Here is a 23108-nt window from a genome sequence, read left to right as displayed (position 1 = left end):
CATTGTCAAAGAAGTAATAACACATCATATCATACCTCTTTGGCTATTAAAGTATATTGTATTATCATTGCACACATGCTGAATTCAGAATTGATAATGTATTAATTTCGTGATATCAATCTTGAATCTAAAATATTTAATATTATAATCTAATAATTAAAAAAAAAAATTTAAATCTGCTAAATTTTTTTGTTATATAAGAGACGTGAGTTTGGAGCCTATTATTTAATGTAACAGTAAGTTTAAATAATATTTGTCCAGTTATAAGGTGCAAAAATGTCAGTGTCATTTTTAGCGCCGTCTTTGCGTTTCTCTATATTTGATCCTACGAAATTGAAGACCGTACATTCGGTTCTTTTTAATGTGGTGAGGCACAAGTGGAATTTCACACACATGGAGTTGCCCAGTCCGAAATCCAGAAACTTCAGACGGGAAATCGAATGGCCTGAGAAGTACACTGTGAAACCGTTGAACAATAAACACTTGGCGGGCCGAGATCCGTCCACCGGTATTTATAACAATTTACAAAATATATAGGAAAACAAGTGCTAGATTCTTAAACATTTAATTTCCAGGCCGAGTCGTTGTCAAGGGTTTAGGTGGTGGTATTAAACAGAAATACCATTGGGTTGATTTAAAACGATTTGGACCCACTGGTGAACACGATGCTCCCCGAATTGACCGCGTCTTAGAGATAATGGACTGTGGCTGTCGAACAGCTAAAGTGGCATTGGTTGGTTGTGGCACAAAATTAAAATATATTATTGCAACAGTTAATATGAAACCTGGTGATATGTTGGTCACATCTGGTTACATTCCTCGTATTCCAGGTATATTGTAATTCATTATTTTATGTTTATATTCCACTAAAAATTGTTTTTACTGACATACCCATACTTATAGTTAATCCAAATGAAGGAGATGCATATCCACTCGGTGCATTGTCTAAGGGAACAAAAGTACACTGCATTGAAAAGATGCCAGGTGAAGGTGCACATTATGTAATGACGGCTGGATCAACAGCTACTATATTGAGGCAAGTCGACGACAGAGTCATTATTCAATTGCCATCAAAATTACAAGTATCACTTTCTAAACATTGTATGGCATCGATTGGTAAGTCTTCAATTATTATAAAACTTATATCAATATTCTATTTATTATTTTGTCATCAATTATGACTATAAACAAGGCGGACCTACCTATCTTGGTTTATAAAAAATAAAACAAAATTACCTTGCAGATAATGTAATATCTGATATTAAGGAAATCGTCAAATATTTAACTAAGACAACATATTAAATTAAATCTACCTAAAATACCTATTCAAATTATTTTATAAGATTTATGTGTATAATCATTAATTATCTGTTTTCAGGACAAATATCAAATGCAAATCACTTCAAGGAACACATTGGCAGTCCAAATCGTAATCGAGAATTGGGTAATCGCCCTCGGTCTGGATTGTGGCAAAGAAAAACTGGTCGTTTTGGCCGTAAAATCAGACCACCGCCACCATTAAAAATTATAACTGAACTTGCTCCAAAAAAAATGGAAAAGGTTACATTAGAACTAAGTGCTTTGTTTTGAAACTTCTGTACTCAGAATATTGAACTATAAACTGTAATATCAAACATGTATAAAATAAAATGAATTAATATTATAATCTAATTTTATTAATGACTAATATACAAAAAAAAAAATTGAAAATGAAAATGATCCAATACTAATAGACTTAAGAATTTGTTTGTGTTTTTTTCACAACGTGTGGTAAATCAAATTTTCCTCTAACGCACGTTATTTTTACACCAGGTAAATCTTTACACCGCCCGTTACGCACTAATACAACGTTGTGTTCTTGTAGATTGTGCCCTTCACCGGGTATATAAGCAATCATTTCCTTGCCGTTGCTCAATCGTACCAAGACACACTTTCTGTTGGCCGAATTTGGTTTCTTTGGTTTTCTTATCAGTGTTTTGAGTATAACACCTTTTAAAAATGGATTATCACCCAACGGATTCCGTTTGAACATTGGCTTTTTGTGTGGGCCGGTCTTGTGCATTTGATAAAGTGATGCCATACACCTAGTCGTTTCTCCCACTAAACAGTATGAGAACAAAATTCTGACTGTTAATTTAAAACGTTCAATTTAATAATTTATGATAACACTTACGCGATTTATTAAGTACTAAATTTTTCATTCCCTGTAGTAGAACATTCATTTTGGAATACTTTCGTTAAACTCAGTTAAAAATGTTACTTCTTTCTTCTACAATTCGATAATAAGTATTTATTCTGTGATCTAACTTTAACTAGTGAACTATGTAGTCATGTACTCATATCCGTCGTCCAGAAGCAAAATTCCAAAAATCAAAATGTACTAGCTACTGTCTAGAATATACAACTATACGAGTTACCTAATACCTATTTAGAATTAATATTTATTACTTTAATAAAGTAACTTGTAAGTATGTAACACCGTTTGATAATTTTTATTTTGATAATTGAAATTGATAGTAAAATCAGTGTCGCCAGATGAAGCGATGTAAATTAATATACAATGCAAATCAATTTGCCAACAAAAATTTTAAAAAAAACTGTAGGAAAATAATGCTTGATGCATATTGCACTATTGTAGTATTGTCTATTATAGTACTAAATACTAATTATAGGTCTATAATAGACCTATAAACTAAATTAACTAATATAGTTAAATACTTAAACTAGTAACTAGTACTTTTACTATAACTAGTTTATAGGTCTATGATTAGTACCATAAATATTATATTATATTATACGTCTATGATTAGTACTTCCGGAGTAAATAGAAAATAGGATGATAAATTTAATATTTATAGAATATTTAATTTATCATGAAAAATAGGTAGGTGGACGGTTAGGACTTACTGGAAAGTGAAAATAAGTAGGAATTTCGGAAGAAATAAAATCACTGAAATCAGTAGAAATAGGATTCTTAAAATAAAAATTTGCTCCACTGCTGCAACTTCATAAACAATAGGTAGGTAATACCAATTTTCAATTATTAAAAACTAAATTGTTGGTTTCCGGGTAACCCAATAGGAGAAGAACGAGCTTGTTTTGCTGCAACTACCTATAGTGAATTTGTGAATTTAATATTTATATAATCATCAGGGCCGGACTGGGCAGGCGGGATACCGGGAGTTTCCCGGTGGGCCGCTTGTACTCGTATAGGGACGTTTTGTTTTTTAGGTTTATCGGTTAAGATTCATCCTGTCGATTGTATTAGACAACTATTTAGAATTAAGTAAATTTCTCAAAATAGATATGAAAAAAGGTGGGTAAGTGGATGTCGCTCTGCTGTACAGTAGGTTACAAGTGGGTCACTGTAATGGATGGTGTTAAATTTGAATTCAATGATATAATATCATTGTATAAGAAAAACGATTCTGAGCAAAATCGGTCAGTCAGCCTATAATAATAACAAGTATATTTAATGATATTATTGTGAATAAAGTAATTTATATATAACCTATTTACGTGGAGCCTTGTTTTCAATTATCAATCCGTAGCTATAAAAGTTGAACATTTTATACATTTTTAACTACAAAATAATTATTAACTTATAAATTTGATAAATGTTGTCAAAATTTGAACTTTAAATGCTTATAAATAAAAATCGAGCCTATGTATTATTATTTTTTAACTGCTATTAGAACGATATATTAGCAGCCTTATATTAAATATTCACGTTTTTTTACCCAACAAATAAAATTTTATTGATATTTATAGAAAAAAAAACTAAAATAATTGAAAACTGACTATGTCCGTAAACAGCTCAAAATAAGTCAAAATATTTGGAAAATGTTATGGTGTATAGAAAATTCTAATATAAGCATTCGGTCAAAATTTAATGTACCTACGGTCATTTGTTTTAGAGTTGCATCAAAAACCAAAATCGATTTTCTCAAAAACGGATTTTGCGTAAAAAATTCCCGTTTTTCCTTTGATTTTCACGTCGTTTTTGAAAACTACTGGGAAAATTTTTACTTTTGACCCCCCATAGTACCAACTAGATTCACTTTCCTATCAGAAAAGTTACTGTTAAAGAAAATTCAAGCACTTTTACTGTCCAAAAAGGTGATGACAGACACAAAAAAAAAATAAAAAAAAACACACATCATTGTAAAATCAATACATTCATCGCTTCCCTCAGAATCTAAAAAAAAAAATTGGAAGTGACTCTGCTGAACAGTAAGTTACAAGTGGGTGACTGTTATGGATAGTGTTAAATTTGAATTCAATGATATAATATCATTGTATACGAAAAACGATTTTAAGTGGAGACGATTTGTCAGCCTAGGATATTGTATACTATATTTATATTGATATTATTAAATATTATTAATACCGTAGCCGGTTAAGTTGAATTATTATTATTTGTTTATTATCGTATTTGTATATGATAATATATTTTAGACGTTTCAATTACCCTCGAATAATATTTTTAAAATAGGCATATGTATATATTACAAGTAACAACGAATTAAGAACGATATTGCAAAAAATAATTGCCGGAAATCATTAGTTTTTAACTGAAAACGACAGGGAACTTGGCGGTCAGTCTTATATTTAAGTTATATGTATTATAACTAATTGAAATTTTTGGTATTTTCATATGTACCCGGTGTACCACACTGCGCTTGCTCGAACAATTAAAATCAAAAACATCCCTCGACTTGTTATGTAAAACCACCATGGGCGGGTGTCAGAATTATTTTTGCATCATCAATTTCAAAACGTTGATTTACCTAGATTAAAAAAAAAATTAATTTGTAATACTTAAGCTCGGTAAACTTTAAGTGTTGTACGGGTGCGTAAAACACCGAAAATCGTGAACTTCGTAAGGCTATACCATAAAAACCAATGATTTGCAGGTAGTCGAGTTTTGGACAAGTACCCACATAGGTAACTTATAATAATTCATATTGTAAATTAATTAGGTACCAAAAAAATATAACTTCTCAAACACTTTGTCTATTGGCACTGGCGGGAGAATGTATTAGAATGTCTATAAACTTGCGGACCAGTTTGTATAGTTAAATTTGGCATGCGAACTATAATTGAAAAAGAAAACCAGAATAGGTGCATTGCAGATCACAAAGATTTCTGTAAATACGATTTATAAATATACCGTATAGGTATACTGAGTACTTATATAATAATATATAAGTTTTTTTGGATTTATCATAGTAAATAATATATTTTATGATATCTATGGCAATCGTCAATTGTCGAAATTCGTCGGCGACGGTTAACAATTCTAATAATTTCAGCAATATACTATTGTATTATAAATATAATATATTGTATATTTTGATTTCAGTGAACAAAAAAATAATAGGCCACAAATATAAACGGACAGTTCGTTAAACCGGATAAGTTGTAACACAAACTCGCAAATTTCGTTTGATCAGGTTATTTTCATAAAATATTTCGATACCTACTTTCAAGTTTCAGCTCATCGGAGTGAGATGATTAGATGAAGATGGATGAAGATAGCTGTTTCTTCGGCGATGGCGGCACTCTAGCTACGTTTCACCGGAAGAGTAGATGTTTACGAGTAAGTTTGTTTTCATATTATTACCTACTATTTTACATTTACTTTTTAGACTTAAATTAAATATTTATTGCCACGGACAATCTGTTAACTAGGTGACGTAGAAGCATTTATAAGTTTAATCCCAATAGCGCAATGTATAAAATACGCGAGACTGTCTTCGTTTCACCACGCCAAGTTTAATACGCACCTTTTTGCATGTTATACTATACGCCGGGTATCACCTTAGGTTTGCGCGAAGTATTTAAAACAATATAATGTTATTAATCTTTATATTTTATATTTTTATATACATAAATACATTATACACCTCATATATTTTATTAGCATACTTACACCTTTTTTAGTGTAGTTTATACCCTAGATGGCTATAGATATAGGTATTAAATGTCTTGCAATTATATATTTTACTATAATTATTAATTTCATTATAATATAATATAACAATACACTCTAAATTAAATTAGTTGTTATCAAGACAGACAGTCTTAAAACAAACTCTTTTCTGGACGTTTTCAAAACGTATTATGCTTAAAAAAAATTGCACAGTTGTCGTAGCAGTCAGTTGCTAGATCAACCCGTGTGACATCAAATAGCAATTATTCTTGTTTTTTTCGAAAAATATATGTAACATGTATAGCTCATACTATTATGAATTTATAGTTAATGGAAATGCGGATGTTTATACTTCATAGATATTTTTTTAGTTAATAATCGTGTAAATAATTTGATTAAACAATCAGGTACCTCACACTAGTATCAATTTTATTATATTACGTGTAAAATCACCAACACAAGGTGCAGACTGCATTAAAAAAATAAAAACATAAAATAAAATATAAAATAATGTTGTAGTAGAAGCTGGAAACTGTAGTTTATTTTAATTTATAATCCAATTAATGTAACCGAGAATGTAACTATTAAATTCATCATTGAATGATTATTCAGAGATCACTTTGGGATAAATGTAAATTAAATTAAAAATAATTAAAAAACATTTTGTGAAAGGAACAAGATTACTGCTAATATTTAAGTCTTAATTATTATTAACAAATAAATACAAATAATAGATATTTTAATAGCTTTTTACTATTAACATTCAGTGTAAATATAGTTTCTGATCGACTTACCTATATGTAATAAAAAATACATTCATCGTTTCACTCAGAATCTAAAATATTCATATCAAATAATCCTAACAATTTAATGCAAGGATTCTCATAAATTGATCTTACAGCAGCCTTAAAACACCAAAAAAACATTTATACATAATTTACAAAATTTTAGTTCCTTATTATGGTGTAGGTATTAATACAAACAATAAATTGCTATCCGAAAACACAATTTCGTATACCTATTATTATTTACTAAATAGGTACCTACAATTAAATTAAACTAAAAATAAACATATGATTACATACTGAGTGCCTATAATATAATATTATATATGAAAATTGAATTTTTATTACGAATACTTATCGTTTACACAGACCACAAGAAAAAATAATTAAAAATATTTAAAAAAAAAAAACACACATCATTGTAAAAATATAGTTGGTATTATAGTATTTGATGAATTTACTGCATACGTTTATGGCTTTATGTTAACTCTAAAATACAGAAATCACATTTTTATTTAATAATTCATAAAATACAATATACTCTTATAAAAATATTCTTGTGCTTCTGATATCTATTCACCACCTAAATCAATAATTAAATTGATAAACGAAAATAATAATTTAAATAATACCTATATCATATTATTATAATTCAAATTCAAAATTATAAACTATTTTGGTTTATTGTCATATCAAATTTCAATGAACAAATTGGTCCTTAACACAGAACTCTTTGATATAAAAAGTTGCATTATATTATATCCGTGGATTCATCATATTGACGTAACTAGTATAATATCTATCATTTATTTATTTAATCTATGGCAAATCTCAAAGTCGTTGCAGAAGACACAGTCGATTAAAAATTCTAAAATTTCAATAAGCAAAGAAGATATGAGCAAAAAACTTACTGCGTTTCGTATAATTTTATTTTTCATAAATCACAATATTCTAAGTTCTGGCTGTATTCTGGAGTATTTCCTCATGGGCGTCGCAGTTCACACACGTCACGGATTCCGCCGAAGGATTCGATAATTAAAGTAAGTTTGTTTTTATATTCTTTTGGGGCTTAAATTTACTTTTAAGACTTAAAACAAATATTTAATGTCACGAAAAATGTGCTATCCAAGTGTTGTAGTCGCATATTTTAGTTCCGGACTAGAAATGTATAAAATACGCGAGATATAAACGCCGTCGTCGTTTTTCCAGTCCCTGTTTGTAGAATAATTATAATTAATAGGTGCATACAGGGTACTTAATATAAATATATAAATATTTTGGTTTAATTTATAGAAATATATGTTATGACTTATAACTGATAATAGTCATAAGATACAATTTTAATTAATAACTGGTAATTTTTTTTCCAAATACAACGTTATAAGTTATAGGTAACTATTAATTTAGTGTCACATACTTAACTTCTATTGTTCACCTAATATTTATATTCTATATCATAGGGATTAGGGATGTATAACCATGTACACATAAAAGTATATTCACGGAATGGTCAACTGCCTATCCTGACGTGTGCGCACTTATGAATATTATACCTACTCATATACTTGTATAGGTATATAAATATACCTATACTAGCTGATCTCGCTGACACTTCGTTGCCCGTTAAATGTACCAACTCTATATGACTCAAACTTTGTTCAATTCGTTATATAATATTAAGTGTATGGTGTATGGTGTTCAAAATGTATCTTAACTTTTCTGTTGCCCGGAATAAAAATTCTGATTCGCAGCAATATATTATCAGGTAGTCAATCTACCTGCGGTAGATCGCGGACCCCGTGCTATTTGTACGTAAGTGAATGATTTAACTCTAAAGTACAGGGGCGGCACAAGACATTTATTTCTAGGGGGGCAGGATCCGGGCAAAAAAATTTTCGGTGGGGCAAATATATATTTGCAATTTGAATATTATTGCTCTATATTTGGATTTTCCATAATACTTTTATTAATGGGATTGATATTTTGGTATATCAGCTATTAAAGACATTTATTGTAATCATATAAATCAGACACTAATGTAAAAGAGGGGAGTAGGTAAATCAATAGAATCAGATTTCTGTAAGTAATCTGAAACAATTTGTAACTCATGTAAAGTTTCACAAAATAAGAGTAAACAAAATAGAAATTCAAAATTAATATGGTCTAAAAGTGAACTAGCTTCTAAACTTTTTTCACATTTTGTTTCTAAGCTAACTTTATTAAGTAAAAGCAATATGATTGGTAGTGTTCTTTTAACAGCTATACAAGCAGCTATTTGGCAGATCCATCTTGTTTCTGAAATACTTTTTAGTTCCACACGTTTAGATTTTGGACAATGTTTTTTTTGAAGTTCAATAAATTGAGTGTGCACCGTTGATCTACTCATAAAATTATATATTTGTTGAAGCAATATAAAAAACATTTTTACTTCTGGAATATTCTTACAAATATCAACAACAACTAATTTTAATCTGTGATTATAACAATGAGTATAAATAGCTTGAGGTACTTGACGTTGGAAAATTGCTTGAACACCATTAACATTGCCACTCATTACCGCAGCCCCGTCATAGGTGTGTGCTATACAATTATTAATATCGATTGAACAATTAGCCAATGTACATTCGATGTAATTAAAAAGTGCTTAAGCATTTAATAAAGAACAAGGTACAAATCCTAAAAATCGTTCATTAATTGTATTGTTATAAAAATACCGAACCATGATAGAAAGTTGTCCAGATGAAAATGTTATCTGTGCCATGACCGTGGTTTAAACAGTGTAATAACAATACTACCACAAATAGCAACTTCTCCGAAATTATATTACTCCAACATTGTGATTAGCAGTTGTCCCATAATTGATAAATTATAACCATATTTAATACTCGATGTGGTGTTTAACTGCTAATATGGGAAGAGAAATTTCACACAATATTGTGATGGGTAATATAAATATATTATAAATTTTCATTTGGTCTCAAACAGGTAGGGCAAAGGTGGGGCTAAACAAAATTTGGGTAGGGCACTAGCCCCACATTGCCCCCCCTTGGCGCCGCCACTGCTAAAGTATCAAAATTGTTCCAAGTTTATCATTTTTACTTATATTCCACCTACGGAGGATTAATATAATCAATTAATACAAAAGCCTAACGCAACCGTACTAAAATCCGATGAATAAAAAATAACAAATTTAACACTTTTTAAGTTAGCCTATCTTCTTCCCAGAGGTCTGATCTACACACGAATATTCATTTTTATCTATACTAATATATAAAATGATAGCGTTTGTTTGTATGTTTGGGATACGTTGTACGTTGTACGTTCAGAGCTCGATTCCCTAGCGCGAGCTTGTACATTTCTAATATTTTGTTCTTCAAGCCGCTGTGAACGCTCGATACTTCACTCTCTTGCACGCGATTGCGACGCGTATTCTCTCTGACTTGCAAGGCGATTTTCAGTTTCTGATTGAGATTCTCCATGACGACGTATAATTATCGCCCTAGCCTGTGAACTATTTCTAGAAAGTTGAGATCTTGTTCTTTTTGGCATTTTAGAGAAAAAAAACTAAACAGTAATGTAATGTATTGTTTATACACACGCCGATTATTATTTTATTATAATAGCTTTAAAACCCATGGCAACTATTTTTAAACACAAATTTCTATCGTAAATCTCAAAAATCCAGTTTGAGCACCTCCTCTGGGTGATCAATTCCCTTCTTAAATTAGCCTATATTCATCAATGATAATGTCGGCTTCTAATGGTAAAAAAATTTTTAAAATCAGTCCAGTAGTTTCGGAGCCTATTCAATACAAACAATACAAACAATCAAATCTTTCCTCTTTATAATATTAGTATAGATAAATAGTGTAATACTACATACACGAATGTGTTACCTATTATGTCCCTAAAAGTTCAACAGTTATAATTATATTTATTTATTTTTTAAATATAGGTAGGTACATTACAAGACTCTAATTAAAATCACATTTTTTTTTATTTTTTTGAACACAATGTTTTAAAAATTATTAATTAATATATAATTTATTGGTATAGTACTAAATAAATTAATAAAATAAAACAAACACAACTACTATAATTATTAGTAATAATAATATATCCACGTATAAATTATTAAAATACAAAACGAACAAACGAAAAACGATCTGAGCAAAGATATCGTTAACTAATAAATAATATAAAAATTAAAGTAATTTATTTTTTCGGTAGAAAATCGGTATAAATATGAATTATAAATATTTTTTTTATTTTCATACCATGACGCGTGTGTGAAAAATTGTTTATATTAAGTGTTTAAGATGTTAGATTTTGGTTCGGCTGATTGTCCACCCCCTCACTCTTCAGCATCAATGCATCAGAAATTATTATTTATAATATTTAAATATAAACTGCATTTTCTGAATTTTATAAAAATTTTATAAAAATGTATTAGAAAAAAATTAAATACAATTAAATAAAGGTAATTTTTTTTCTTATATTTCTATTTTTTTACGTACCCATTATGTTCGATATTATAACTTCATGTCTTCAGTTATAGAAAACAACACTTGCCAATATGGAATTACTGTCGAATTTTTTTATTTTAAAATATTAAATAGCATCTGATTGACTGATGTGCTATAATGAAACTCAAAATATAACGAATACACTACCTATACACGTCTTATCTAAATTCTATTTTATATTCGTTTAAATTGGACTTTTAATTTTTCCGGCCATTTTATTAAGCTTTGTAATATAAGTGCATTAAATCGTATTTTTAAGGCATTTTTCTTATTTTTAATGCATTTAAATCCACGTCATATTTATAACTTAACGTTATTTTGTATATACCAATCGATTAGTGTACACAATAAAAAATATAATATTATTGATGGGTTAATAGGTTGATAACTATTATGTAGGTAGGTACAGTTTTGTACGTTCAATGTATCGTTCTTAATTCAAAAAGTAGCTAAATGAGTCAAATGATTTTTAAAGGGGTGGGGGGGAGGATATGGCTGATTTTTTAACATGCACTATTTCAAGGGCTCTTAACCTAAGGGGCACCTACTCTAAGGAGGAGTGACACAATTTCGTAAGGGGGCGGGAAATGTTTAAAAAAAAACACGAATTTATTTATTTAAATGCTAACTAATTAGGAAGTGTGTGATATGGCGAAGATAAGGAAATGGGCCAACAGGATTTCAGAATATTTGGTGTATGAAAGGGAAAGATGAAAAAGAAATGTAAGGTTAGGGTAGGTAAGTGGAGTGAGAGTAGCAGATATGAGAATAATAAGTAAGGTGTTAAGGTACAAAAGAGGATAGAATAAGAAATTAATTAATTAAGGGTAGTGTAGGGTAGTGTACATATTGTAGTGAAAACAAGAGAGAATAGGTTTATGTGGTTCGGTCACTGTATGATAAGAGATAGTGAGAGTGGCTATAGAAGTTAATTTAGGGGAGAAATGATGGACGAGAAGACTGAAAAAGAGATGGATAGACAGAATACCGATCATATGGAGGTGTGGAATGAGAGTGGCTGAACCTGTATATAGCTGTGAGAGATGGGGGAAGAAAAAGTGTAAAGGTAGATTAGTTATGTTTACAATGCCGAATACGTAGGAAAAGATCTTGAATTGCAAAGGCCCTATTGACTTTTTGGCTTCAACTAACCATAGGTTTACCTAACTAACCTTCTTATGACTCATTAGGACACTTTGAATAAAAAGATCCTGAGTTGCAGGTTGCCGAACTTAAGTGTTTGATTATCAAGTTGATCCTTTGATTGTTGACACCTTAATGCATGCTATGAATGAAGCCCATAGATAATAAAGATATCCATATCTCCACGCCTATGTTAAATACATTTGAGGCCACGTTCCCGGATACTTGATATAAGTATACTTTATTTGGCCTCAATTTATTGTTCCCCTCGAAGACCGCTAATAAGATCATTATGTCCTATCCATATCTTTATTATCTATGATGGAGCCATACCCAGCTCACTCGTGTAAACTTGTTGCCGGTTGGGATGTCAGCGCACTATTTGTTTTCCATCTTTGACCCTCGCGTAGCATACCAAATGCACGATTAAGAAAACACTAAAATGATTGGGTCAGACAGAGAAATAAATGGTGCGCTAAAAATCTGACATCCTCTTAGTGATATCAAGTTGAAGAAGCAGTTGATTGTTGACAATTTGACATTTAACATTAACTGTGGTAGGTATTATGATTGGAAGTAAAAGTAATTAGCAGGGCTGTGAATTTAATGCAATGAAAAAGTGTTAAATATTTGCCTGCATGAATGCATTAAAAATAGGAAAATATATGCACTGAAATATTCAAAAATATGCACTTAAAATTCAAAAAAATACTGAATGAAAACGTTTTTATTAAAATTTTTTTAAATTAATAAATTATAATTCAAATTGGTTTACAAAAAAAATTCTATATGTATAATATACGTATATTGTAATAAATGTTCAAATGTTTACTATAGTACATTATAAAAAATTAACTTAAGTTCAATATAATACATTATAACAGGAGTTCAAATAAACATTTCATACCAAAAATTTTGTTAATTCACACAGTCTCTCTTCAGTTTTAAATTTTTCTTCAAATTATCTACAAAATATAAATGTTTAGTAAATTGGAAGACTTGATTAAGTATTTAATCATTTATCTAAAAGAGATGTGCCGGGTCGCCACATTACTATATCGAGGGGCCATGGTGCAAGTATCGTCCATAAATATCATAACATATATTAGGTATATTAGAAATACAAACTTAATATTTCACTAACAGTAAATATTATAAAAAAATATCACGAGATGTACTATACTCATATTATATTATGATTGTATTAGTTACAAACTCTTGAATTAAGAGTTATGTTTGAGGATTTAATTAATTTCCTAAAAGGAAATGCCCCAAGGGTGCCTCAGTAAGTTGAGGGACTGTAGTTAAAGTGCCGTCCACCAATAAAGTACCCGAAAAGAAACGATTAATTCAAATATAGAAGGTACTTATATCATATACTTTTATCAAAGTATGATTGGGTTAGCCACAGTCTTGTGTAAATTATATTGTCTTATGTTTCCCCAATCTAATAATACAAAATACTGAAAATTAATGAAATCACAAATATTAGTACAATAGAGAGACTGTGCATTGATTTACAAATTTGTCTTAAATTTACTTTTTGCATAGAGAATAATATGAAGGTGGGCTGGGCTTTTAATATCAGAGTATGGGACCCAGACCCACACTGTTTACACGAGTGAGCTGGGTATGGCTCCATCATAGATAATAAAGATATAACATAATGGTCATATCAGCGGTCTTCGAGGGGAACAATTGAGGCTAAATAAAGTATACGTATATCGAGTATCGACTATCAATATAAAGGAGCCTCAATTGCCTTCCGCGGGAACGCGGCCACAAATGTATTTAACATAGGCGTGGACTATCCATATCTTTATCATCTATGGGCTTCATCCATAGCATGGATTAAGGTGTCAACAATCTAAGGATCAACTTGATAATCAAACACTTAAGTTCAGCAACCTGCAAATCAGGATCTTTTTATTCAAAGTGTCCTAATAAGTCATAAGAAGGTTAGTTAGGTAAACATATGGTTAGTTGAAGCTATGGTAATGATAGACGATTACCATCACCGGTCGTGAGCTTTGCGATGATCTTTTCCTACTAACTATCAAGGTATTCGATATTGTAAACATAACAATGAAAGAAAATATTTAAATATTATTAATTTGGTTAGGTTAGGTTAGGTTAGGATAGGGCAGGAAATTAGATGTTAACTAATTATCATAGTTTTTAACACGGTCTTAAAGACTGTCAGCAAGAGTTGTACCAGTATAGTTATTAAAAACTTAAATACAGCCAACATTAAATAATGATTTTTTTACCACAACAAATTATAAAATGTATTTTAAAATATAACACAAAATTATTTTATTAGGGTTTTATAAGGTTTTCAATACTTATGAGTTTTTGTAAATAGAAAATGTATAAAATCAATAGTTTTAATTTAATATATGGTTTTGTGTTTTAATTTCCTATTGTTGAAAAATTCTCAGAGTTTCCTTTCCACATTTTTTTACATTGTACTAAATCTAATTTTTTTCCGCACATATTTACAAAGACTAAAACAGATATCTGACTATGTTTTTATTTGCATTTAGACTTTATAGTTTGTAATTTAATATTGACTGAAGACCCACCAAACACAATATTATTTTAAATTAAACATTTTATGTCCTTCATAAATTACAATCACATAGTAGAGTCCGTGCAGGAACTTTTATCATTTAATTTCTTTGCATCCTTTATAATTTACATTCATTTTTATACATTTTATAATACATATATTACCGTGATACACCTCTCATCATAACAACTGTTCGCATTATTATAATGCAAACAACACGCAGTTTTTGGATTGTAGTTAATTTAGTGTATTGCAGTATTTAGCTTCCAGCGTATTCTTTTGTTTAGTGTTATTTCACCCAGATTTCTCGAACAATTTTTTTTTCACTTCATTGAATTATAGTAGATTTTTTTGTATAAATATTTTTCAAGATTAACCGACTATACCTGGGAGTAAGCTGAGCTCAGTGTACATGATATATAATTTGAAAAGAGACTGGCTAGGTTCTCTTACGTTCCCCTTGAATATTTTCAAATTTGTAAGTTTTCAGAGAATTTTTTCTGTTATTTAATTCCTATCTAGATCTTTCTATATAGATTTTTTAAACACTGACAAGTCGGCTCCAACACCTTCTTTCAATTTTTTCTTATTAGTATGTAACTCTAGTTGAATATTTTGTATTGACTTAAAAATTGATAACTTGGTGCCCTATGAATAATCATTCTTTAATGAACTAAATATTTTGAATAGTTTTTTCTGTTTAAGATTCTGGGCATTTTAGTTTGTACTTTGTAATGTGTATTCCTACAATTAAATTTTTTCAAATTTTTTTTTTTGGTTTCTTAAAATGCATTTGCCTGCGGGCGTCAACACCCTCCTTCAATTTTTTTTTTATGATTTAACCTCTAGCCAAATTGTTTTAAACACTGACAATCTGGTACCCTTTGAATAATCCTTGTTTGATGAAATAAACATTTTAAATAGTTTTTTCTGTTTAATATTCTGGGTATTTTAGATTGTACTTTGTAATGAGTAATCATACAGTTAAATTTATTCAAAAATTATTTTTAGTTTCCTAAAATGCATTTGCCTGCGGGCGCCAACACCCTCCTTCAATTTTGTTTTTTAGTAATTTAACTCTAGTTGAATATTTTGTATTACTTGAAAATTGATAACTTGGTGCCCAATGAATAATCATTCTTTAATGAACTAAATATTTTGAATAGTTTTTTCGGTTTAAGAAGCTGGGCATTTTAGTTTGTACTTTGTAATGTGTATTCCTACAGTTAAATTTATTCAAATAGGATAATCTTGTATTAAATTTTCAAGTCTTAGATTTAAAAAGAAAAATTTTTATGAATTCTCAACTCAAAATAATTTGCTAATTTTCGTGATTTTTCCGTGTTCTGTCAAGATTTGAACTTTAAATGCTTATAAATAAAAACTGTGACAAAGGTTTTTTAATTTTTGTCATCTGCCTTTGAAACAATCACCTAGGGGCCTTTTATTAATTTTTCAAGCTTTTTTAGCCAACAAATAAAATTTTATTGATATTTGTAGAAAAAAAAAAATAATGGAAACTGAAAATGTCCGTAAACAGCTCAAAATAAGTCAATATATTTGGAAAATATTATGGTGTATAGAAAAATGCTAGTATAAACATTCAGTCAAATTTGCATGTACTTACGGTCATTTGTTTTAGAGTTGCACCAAAAACCAAAATCGATTTTCTCACAAACAGATTTTGCGTAAAAATTCCCGTTTTCCCTTAATTTTTCTTTTGTTTTTCACGTCGCGTTTGAAAACTACTGAGAAATTTTTACTTTTGTAAAAATTAAGTACGCTAGCGTTGTATAAAGAAAATTAAATTTTTTTTTAACTTAATAAAAATTAACAAAAAGTGTATATTAACTTTTAACTTAACAGAGTTAACCTATAGTTAAATTAACTTTTAACTTTTTAACTTTTTGTTATTAGTGCATATTAACTTGACTTAACTGAGTTAAAAAAAAAATCATTAACTTACCCAGCCTTGAAAAATGTATAAATTGTCAAAAAAAGATGCTTGTGTGTTGTCTCATATTAATCGGTAATCCCTACCTTATCGTAAGTCATAACCCACGTTTGCACCGCCTAAAACGCGCCGGTTGTCGTTTGTGCATCACTAATGTTAATTTGGACATTTTTTGTAAGGCAGTTGCGCATCGTTCGATTTTTGGGGTAGTATAGTAATGGTAGTAGTGGTACTAGTAATTATTATTTTAACAATCGAGTACAATAATTGTACTATGTACTAATTATGAATTTATGACCATAATTATTAACTATTTATTTGTACCTAGGTACGTCGCTACGTGCAAACAATTCTCAACCCCAATGGGCGTGAATGTGTAATAGAATGTGTATAGGTACCTACCTAAATAAAAAATAATTCTAGTATTCTTATATATTTTCATATATTAAAACTAAGGGAGCATCTTGCAAATCATTTGAAGATAATATTTTTAATCTAGTTTTAATCGCTACTTTTTACATGGTATGTAGTTTGGGTCTACTACAGACATGAAAATCGTTACTTGAACAAAATGAAAATGGCAACTTAATTATAGCTATCATATTTTTAGCTAATTCTCTGTTAATTATTTCACACCTGTCTCTCGAACACGATCGTGCATTATTTGTCTTTTGATAATTTTGTATATCTTTCTCTTTTTGATCTTCAATTTTTTTTCCGGTTTGTTTCTTTATTTGTCTTATCAATATCCATAATTTCATAACTTTCGTTTTCCGAATGCTGTTCATCGTGTGTACTTAGTCTAATAATAAATATTTAAAAAAATGTCCCTTAACAGAGATTAAACATTTATTTATTTACTTTATTTTTCAATGCGTAATAGTTAGTTGGTTAGAGGGAGATAGTTTCCAACCAACCCGTAATAAATGGTTGTTATGTACAGTGTAATTATAACAACTACCAGGCTATGTCAAGCGATAACTTTGACATTTTTAACTTACAAATTCCGGGAATGAATTTACAATAACTTACAAATTTAGAGAAACAACTTACAATTTATTTGGTGCAGTTTGGTTGGGATGAGGAGCTAACTCCATAAGTATATTACATACCTATACAAAAACACAATATTATGTATTTATATTACACGGCGCAATAGATAGACTAATTAGCTACACCAGTGGTTTGGGTTATGTTGTCAGTATCTCATTTTATCTGTTAGCATTGCAAAATACAATAATTATTTATAATAATATGACTAGAAAAGAGTTGCATAAATATTTTATTTTTTAAAATAAACGTAATAAAGCTGGAGTCTACTTTCCTTTGATATCGCTAGTATGTATGTGTAGGCTCCGATGAACCTGAGAAACTTATTATCACTGTTATCAGGTTGTTTTTATCATATATAAAGTACAAGTATAAAATTATATCCAATCATAACAACTATTTTAATTATTAGATAATACAATACTTGTGAAATCACTGTCAAAATCAGTTCGTCTCTTTTGAAGCCTTTCTCAGACAAACAGTCAGACAGCCAAATGAGTTTCATATAATATAATTTAATCACGTGCGTTTGAATTCTGCAGCGTAGGTTTATAAAATGTGAATAATTGTAATTTGTGATACAAATGATATTATAAAATAATTGTTTACAAAAACACAGACCATCTATATAACTAAGCATAATACATGATATTATTATCTTTTGTAATCTCGTGAATGTATCAATACAACAACACTACAGATCCACATAAATACTTGTTCCATTATACTTATATAGTTATATTATGTAAGACAAACAGATGTTGTTAAATCACGCACATTTTTATTTTTAAGAACTATAAGTTAATATTTTATTATTATATTATAACGCATTATTTTTCGTGCTCCAGAATAAATTTAAATTTAAAAATTATATTTTTTGCTGTGCTTAGATGGGTGATGGAAATATTGTATATTTATTGATCGTTCATCCATTGTGTGTATAATTAGCTGATAGATTAAATATAAAAAATAGATTGTTTTATAAATAAAATAAAATATATATTTTTTCGTTTTTGGTATAATATATATTATATAATATCTACAGAGTGTAAACCTAAAAATATTAAAAAAATTCATAGCCGCTACAAACAATTAAAAAACCAAATTTTCACTATGAATACAATTATATACGGTTTCAAACTTTAAAATGTAGATTATTAACATCTAACTCAAATCTATGCTTTATTATTATATTAGTCAATTTGCGCTATTACGTTGTTGGCCAGACGATCCCTTCAATCCATGAAATATAATTCGATACTCGTGTATGAACAGCAGACACATCTTCATACCCATAAATTAGTCCAAATGATGTTATTCCTAATTGTGAATACATACATTTGTAACCATTGAGTTTTATTTGAATTGGCCCACCAGAATTACCCTATAAGATTGTGAAAATAAATTGTGATTAAAGTCATTTTTATGATGCAGAAATACAAATTACTTACTCGACAAGTGGCCTTTTGATCTTCTATTTTGCCAGTACACAACATCGAGTTTTTATCTATTCCTTTTACTAATTTTTTATTTTTGTTTTGGATGTTAAAGAAACTATTATCGCACTCTTGCGCCGAAATTGTGTTTAGTCGTACTTTTAATAAATGTGTGCTAACTTTTCGATCTAAATGTTTTTAAATTATAATTTTAGGTACCAAATTATATATTGAGTATATTTGAAAACTAACTTACCTAATGCAGTTTTTCCCCAACCAGTAGCCATTACTGCTGGAGGTGTTAATGTATTATTTGTATTTAGGCAAATAGGTCGTACATATGCCGAGAAATCTACATCTCTTTCTAAACGAAACAATGCTATATCATTGTACAGAGAAGGTGGTTTGTAATTTGGATGTATTATGCGTTCTACTATTTTATAGTCTGTAGGTCTGGCATCGGCAGTTTCTGAGTTATAGTCTAGTTCACCTAAGCGAGCCCATTTCGCATATGACCTGAAAATATAGTTATAGCTTATTTCTATTACAATTTATAAAATAAATACAATGTATAATAATATGTAAGTATTGCATAAGTATACGTACGGATTTATATCACCGTTTTTTTCACAGTGAGCTGCTGTTAGTACGAATCTATTACTTATTAGTGATCCTCCACAAAACCATGATTCATTGTCTGGTTTTTCACCAAAACCCAACAAAGCCTGTAATTAAAAAATATAAATAGGTACAATGCAAATTAATAATATCATAAATTTCATATTGCCACCATGTGAGGAAATTCCTTTGGTTCAGCCTTTTCCCCGCCGCTAATTAAAGAATTGGCATTATAGCAATCAATTTGTGTGATGAAATGTATCTCACTTGATGAAGTTAATACTGGGTCTTTTCTTTTAAAATAAATTAATTCTGAATACTCTTTACACTCTTTAATATGTGTGAAATTAAAATAAATAAGAATAATTATTAAATAAAATATTATATGTATGATACAATTTTGAACAGATTATCTTTACATACTTTCCGTGGCAGCAGATGTTTTCAAAATTGGACTTATGCTTGCCGGTTTAATCGTTGTGGTAGTAAATTGATTATGGATATTTTTTTCTGGCGGACAACAAATTATTGGAGTTATTCCGTTGAAAGAGCATATAGGGTAAATACTTTTCTTAAGTTCTTCGATTGGAACTGGACAATTTTTCCAATTCCGACAAATGTAGTTGGAAGTTTCTTCATCGCCATACTGACAAATATCACCTCAACATGAATAATATATAAATAGAATCATATTTCAATTTATTTTGATGGTCAATTTACTGATATTGTTATTTGTTAATACTCTAATGTAAATAGACAAAATAAAAAATTTTGAACGTTATTTTGTTTATCATGTAGACTGTGTTGTATACTACTGTTTAATATTTAAATAGTAAAAATAAGTTTCAAACAAAGTATTATAACAAGTTTATTAAGTAGGTAAGAAGTCGTATTAAAAACACCTTTACAATTATTGAGTTATTTCGGATATTTTAAGATTGTTGTCTTTAAAGTTTTAATCTACTATTTACAAGCGTCTAAATCAGAGGCAGTCAACCATTTTTATGTCTAAAAAATAAATAAGGATTTTCACGGGCCACAATTTAAAAATAGATTATTTTATTTTAAACAGAAATGTATAGTTAAATCAAATTTAGTTATATTAATTTAACAAGGTATCTACAACCAAAGTTTTAATAATAATAACACGACAAAATTTTAATAAAAATATAAAGTAAACTTTTAAAGTTGATTTTTGAATTTGATTAACATTAACCAATTTATAGTACCTACTAGGTTTGATTTTTGAATGAAAAGTACCTTGCAATTTTTACAATTATTTTGGATTTACGCTCAACTTTTCTTTCAATTTCCACCAAACAAAAACTTACGAGGAATTATATATTCAAGTTTTTTGACATAGCAACAATTTTTTTATCGACATTAATTAAAAAAAGGTGGGTAAGTGGATGTCGCTCTGCTGTACAGTTGGTTGATATTACCAAGTATTTTTGATAATATTATTGTGAATAAAGTAATTTATACATAACCTATTTACGTGGAGCATTGTTTTAAACTTTCAATCCTTAGCTATAAAAGCTGAACATTTTATACATTTTTAACTAAAAAATAATTATTAAATTTTAAATTTGATAAATTTTGAATTTTAAATGCTTATAAAAAAAATGTGCCTATATATTTTTAATATTTTTCAACTGTTATTGTTACAATATATCAGGAGCCTTGCATTCAATTTTCACGCTTTTTTACCCAACAAATAAAATTTTAGTGATATTTATAGAAAAAAAACTAAAAAAAATGGAAACTGAAAATGTCCGTAAACAGCTCAAAATATTTAAAAAATGTTATCGTGTATAGAAAATGCAAATAAAAACAACCAGTGAAAAATTCAAGTATATACGTTCATTTGTTTTAGTGCTACACCAAAAACCGAAATTGATTTTCTCAAAAACAGATTTTGCGTAAAAATTCCTATTTTTCCTAAATTTTTCATTTGTTTTTCACGGCACTTTTAAAAACCACTGGAAAACTTTTACTTTGACCCCCCAAAGTACCAACTAGATTCACTTTCCTATCAGAAAAGAATAAAAGATACTATTGAAGAAAATCTAAGCATTTCTACTGTCCTAAAAAGTGATGACAAACACAAAAATAAAAAAATAAAAAACACACATCATTGTAAAATCAATACATTCATCGTTCCACTCAGAATCTAAAAAAACTAATAATAATCAAAAATGTCAAATAGCTCAAAATGAGTCAAAATATATTGAAAATAAATGATAATAATATAAATATATTTTATTGAAAATTTCATATATATTATCTACGGTACTTTTTATTAAATTGTAACTATGTATTTTTAACATTTCCCTTCGCTCAGAATCTAACATAAGGTTAATCGCGCCGTGGTAAATAATAACACTATATTTTATATTTTTAAAAAAAATATATCTGTTTCAATGATTTCTCATAAGTAAAAATTTACATTTTATAAACTTAATATTTTATATTGTTTAATTCTTGTCTCTTACATATAGTCCAAAGAAAATAAACATTGTTCTAAGACCAGTAGGTCCACTCTAACTATTTCCGTCCAGTGTTAATACTTTAGAAATTTACACTACAATAAAAATAACAAAACTTACCTTCATACAATCCTAGTATTTCTACATTGTATCCCGAATTTACAAAACATAATAAAAACACAGTTAAAAAACATTGTAATTTTGTATAACTTTTCATTATTATTAAAATAATTTTAACACAATATCATTCAAACTAATACCTAGTTTATTTTCGTTTACGATAAACCACTAGGTATACTTGTAGAACAGTAGTCTACAGACCTACAATTTGTTAAAACTTTTAAGTTAGATAATTATATAATAGGTATATATGAACACACTATAAATTATAAACCCCACTTCTCTATATTGGTTCTTGACTTGGGAATATGTATATTGAATAATTGAGATAATAATATACTCACGTAATATAAAAACAAATTATTAATCAGTGGGCGGAAAAATTACATTAATTTGCTTATCAACTGGTCACGAATGAATCTGTTTTTATGGGTAAATTTTTAACTGTTCTTTGTTGATAATATCCGTCATTTCGGTTTA

General features: G+C 28.8%; 3 protein-coding genes across 3 annotated transcripts; 1 reads left to right on the top strand and 2 right to left on the bottom strand.

Moving 5' to 3' along the window:
- The first annotated feature begins 128 nt into the window (after positions 1 to 128).
- Positions 129 to 1666, top strand: LOC132945069 (large ribosomal subunit protein uL2m). The gene is made up of 4 exons (XM_061014691.1): positions 129 to 508; positions 576 to 830; positions 904 to 1116; positions 1379 to 1666. Exons 1-4 carry the CDS (start codon positions 277 to 279, stop codon positions 1588 to 1590), a joined length of 912 nt encoding a protein of 303 aa, XP_060870674.1. The 5' UTR covers positions 129 to 276; the 3' UTR covers positions 1591 to 1666.
- LOC132945071 (small ribosomal subunit protein uS12m) lies at positions 1646 to 2479 on the bottom strand. Its single transcript, XM_061014694.1, has 2 exons — positions 2174 to 2479; positions 1646 to 2100 (listed from the first exon to the last, which is right to left on the bottom strand). Exons 1-2 carry the CDS (start codon positions 2220 to 2222, stop codon positions 1736 to 1738), a joined length of 414 nt encoding a protein of 137 aa, XP_060870677.1. The 5' UTR covers positions 2223 to 2479; the 3' UTR covers positions 1646 to 1735.
- A 16475-nt stretch (positions 2480 to 18954) lies between these two features.
- Positions 18955 to 22868, bottom strand: LOC132945290 (serine protease snake-like). The gene is made up of 7 exons (XM_061014993.1): positions 22629 to 22868; positions 20443 to 20679; positions 20192 to 20349; positions 20008 to 20126; positions 19658 to 19917; positions 19417 to 19589; positions 18955 to 19349 (listed from the first exon to the last, which is right to left on the bottom strand). Exons 1-7 carry the CDS (start codon positions 22723 to 22725, stop codon positions 19176 to 19178), a joined length of 1218 nt encoding a protein of 405 aa, XP_060870976.1. The 5' UTR covers positions 22726 to 22868; the 3' UTR covers positions 18955 to 19175.
- Between the last annotated feature and the right edge of the window lie 240 nt (positions 22869 to 23108).

The sequence above is a fragment of the Metopolophium dirhodum genome, chromosome 5 (assembly GCF_019925205.1).
Source record: "Metopolophium dirhodum isolate CAU chromosome 5, ASM1992520v1, whole genome shotgun sequence".
NCBI classification, from domain to species: domain Eukaryota; kingdom Metazoa; phylum Arthropoda; class Insecta; order Hemiptera; family Aphididae; genus Metopolophium; species Metopolophium dirhodum.
The sequence above is the reverse complement of the archived record's forward strand: the minus strand, read 5'-3'. Positions and strand labels throughout refer to the sequence as shown.

Coding starts and splice junctions, on each gene's coding strand:
- LOC132945069 (XM_061014691.1), top strand. CDS start 277: ATGTCAGTGTCATTTTTAGCGCCGTCTTTGCGTTTCTCTATATTTGAT. Junction 509..575: donor GGGCCGAGATCCGTCCACCG/GTATTTATAACA, acceptor TTTAATTTCCAG/GCCGAGTCGTTGTCAAGGGT. Junction 831..903: donor TTACATTCCTCGTATTCCAG/GTATATTGTAAT, acceptor CCATACTTATAG/TTAATCCAAATGAAGGAGAT.
- LOC132945071 (XM_061014694.1), bottom strand. CDS start 2,222: ATGAATGTTCTACTACAGGGAATGAAAAATTTAGTACTTAATAAATCG. Junction 2,101..2,173: donor TTTAGTACTTAATAAATCGC/GTAAGTGTTATC, acceptor CATACTGTTTAG/TGGGAGAAACGACTAGGTGT.
- LOC132945290 (XM_061014993.1), bottom strand. CDS start 22,725: ATGAAAAGTTATACAAAATTACAATGTTTTTTAACTGTGTTTTTATTA. Junction 20,127..20,191: donor CAAAGGAATTTCCTCACATG/GTGGCAATATGA, acceptor TTTTAATTACAG/GCTTTGTTGGGTTTTGGTGA. Junction 19,350..19,416: donor ATCAAAAGGCCACTTGTCGA/GTAAGTAATTTG, acceptor ACAATCTTATAG/GGTAATTCTGGTGGGCCAAT.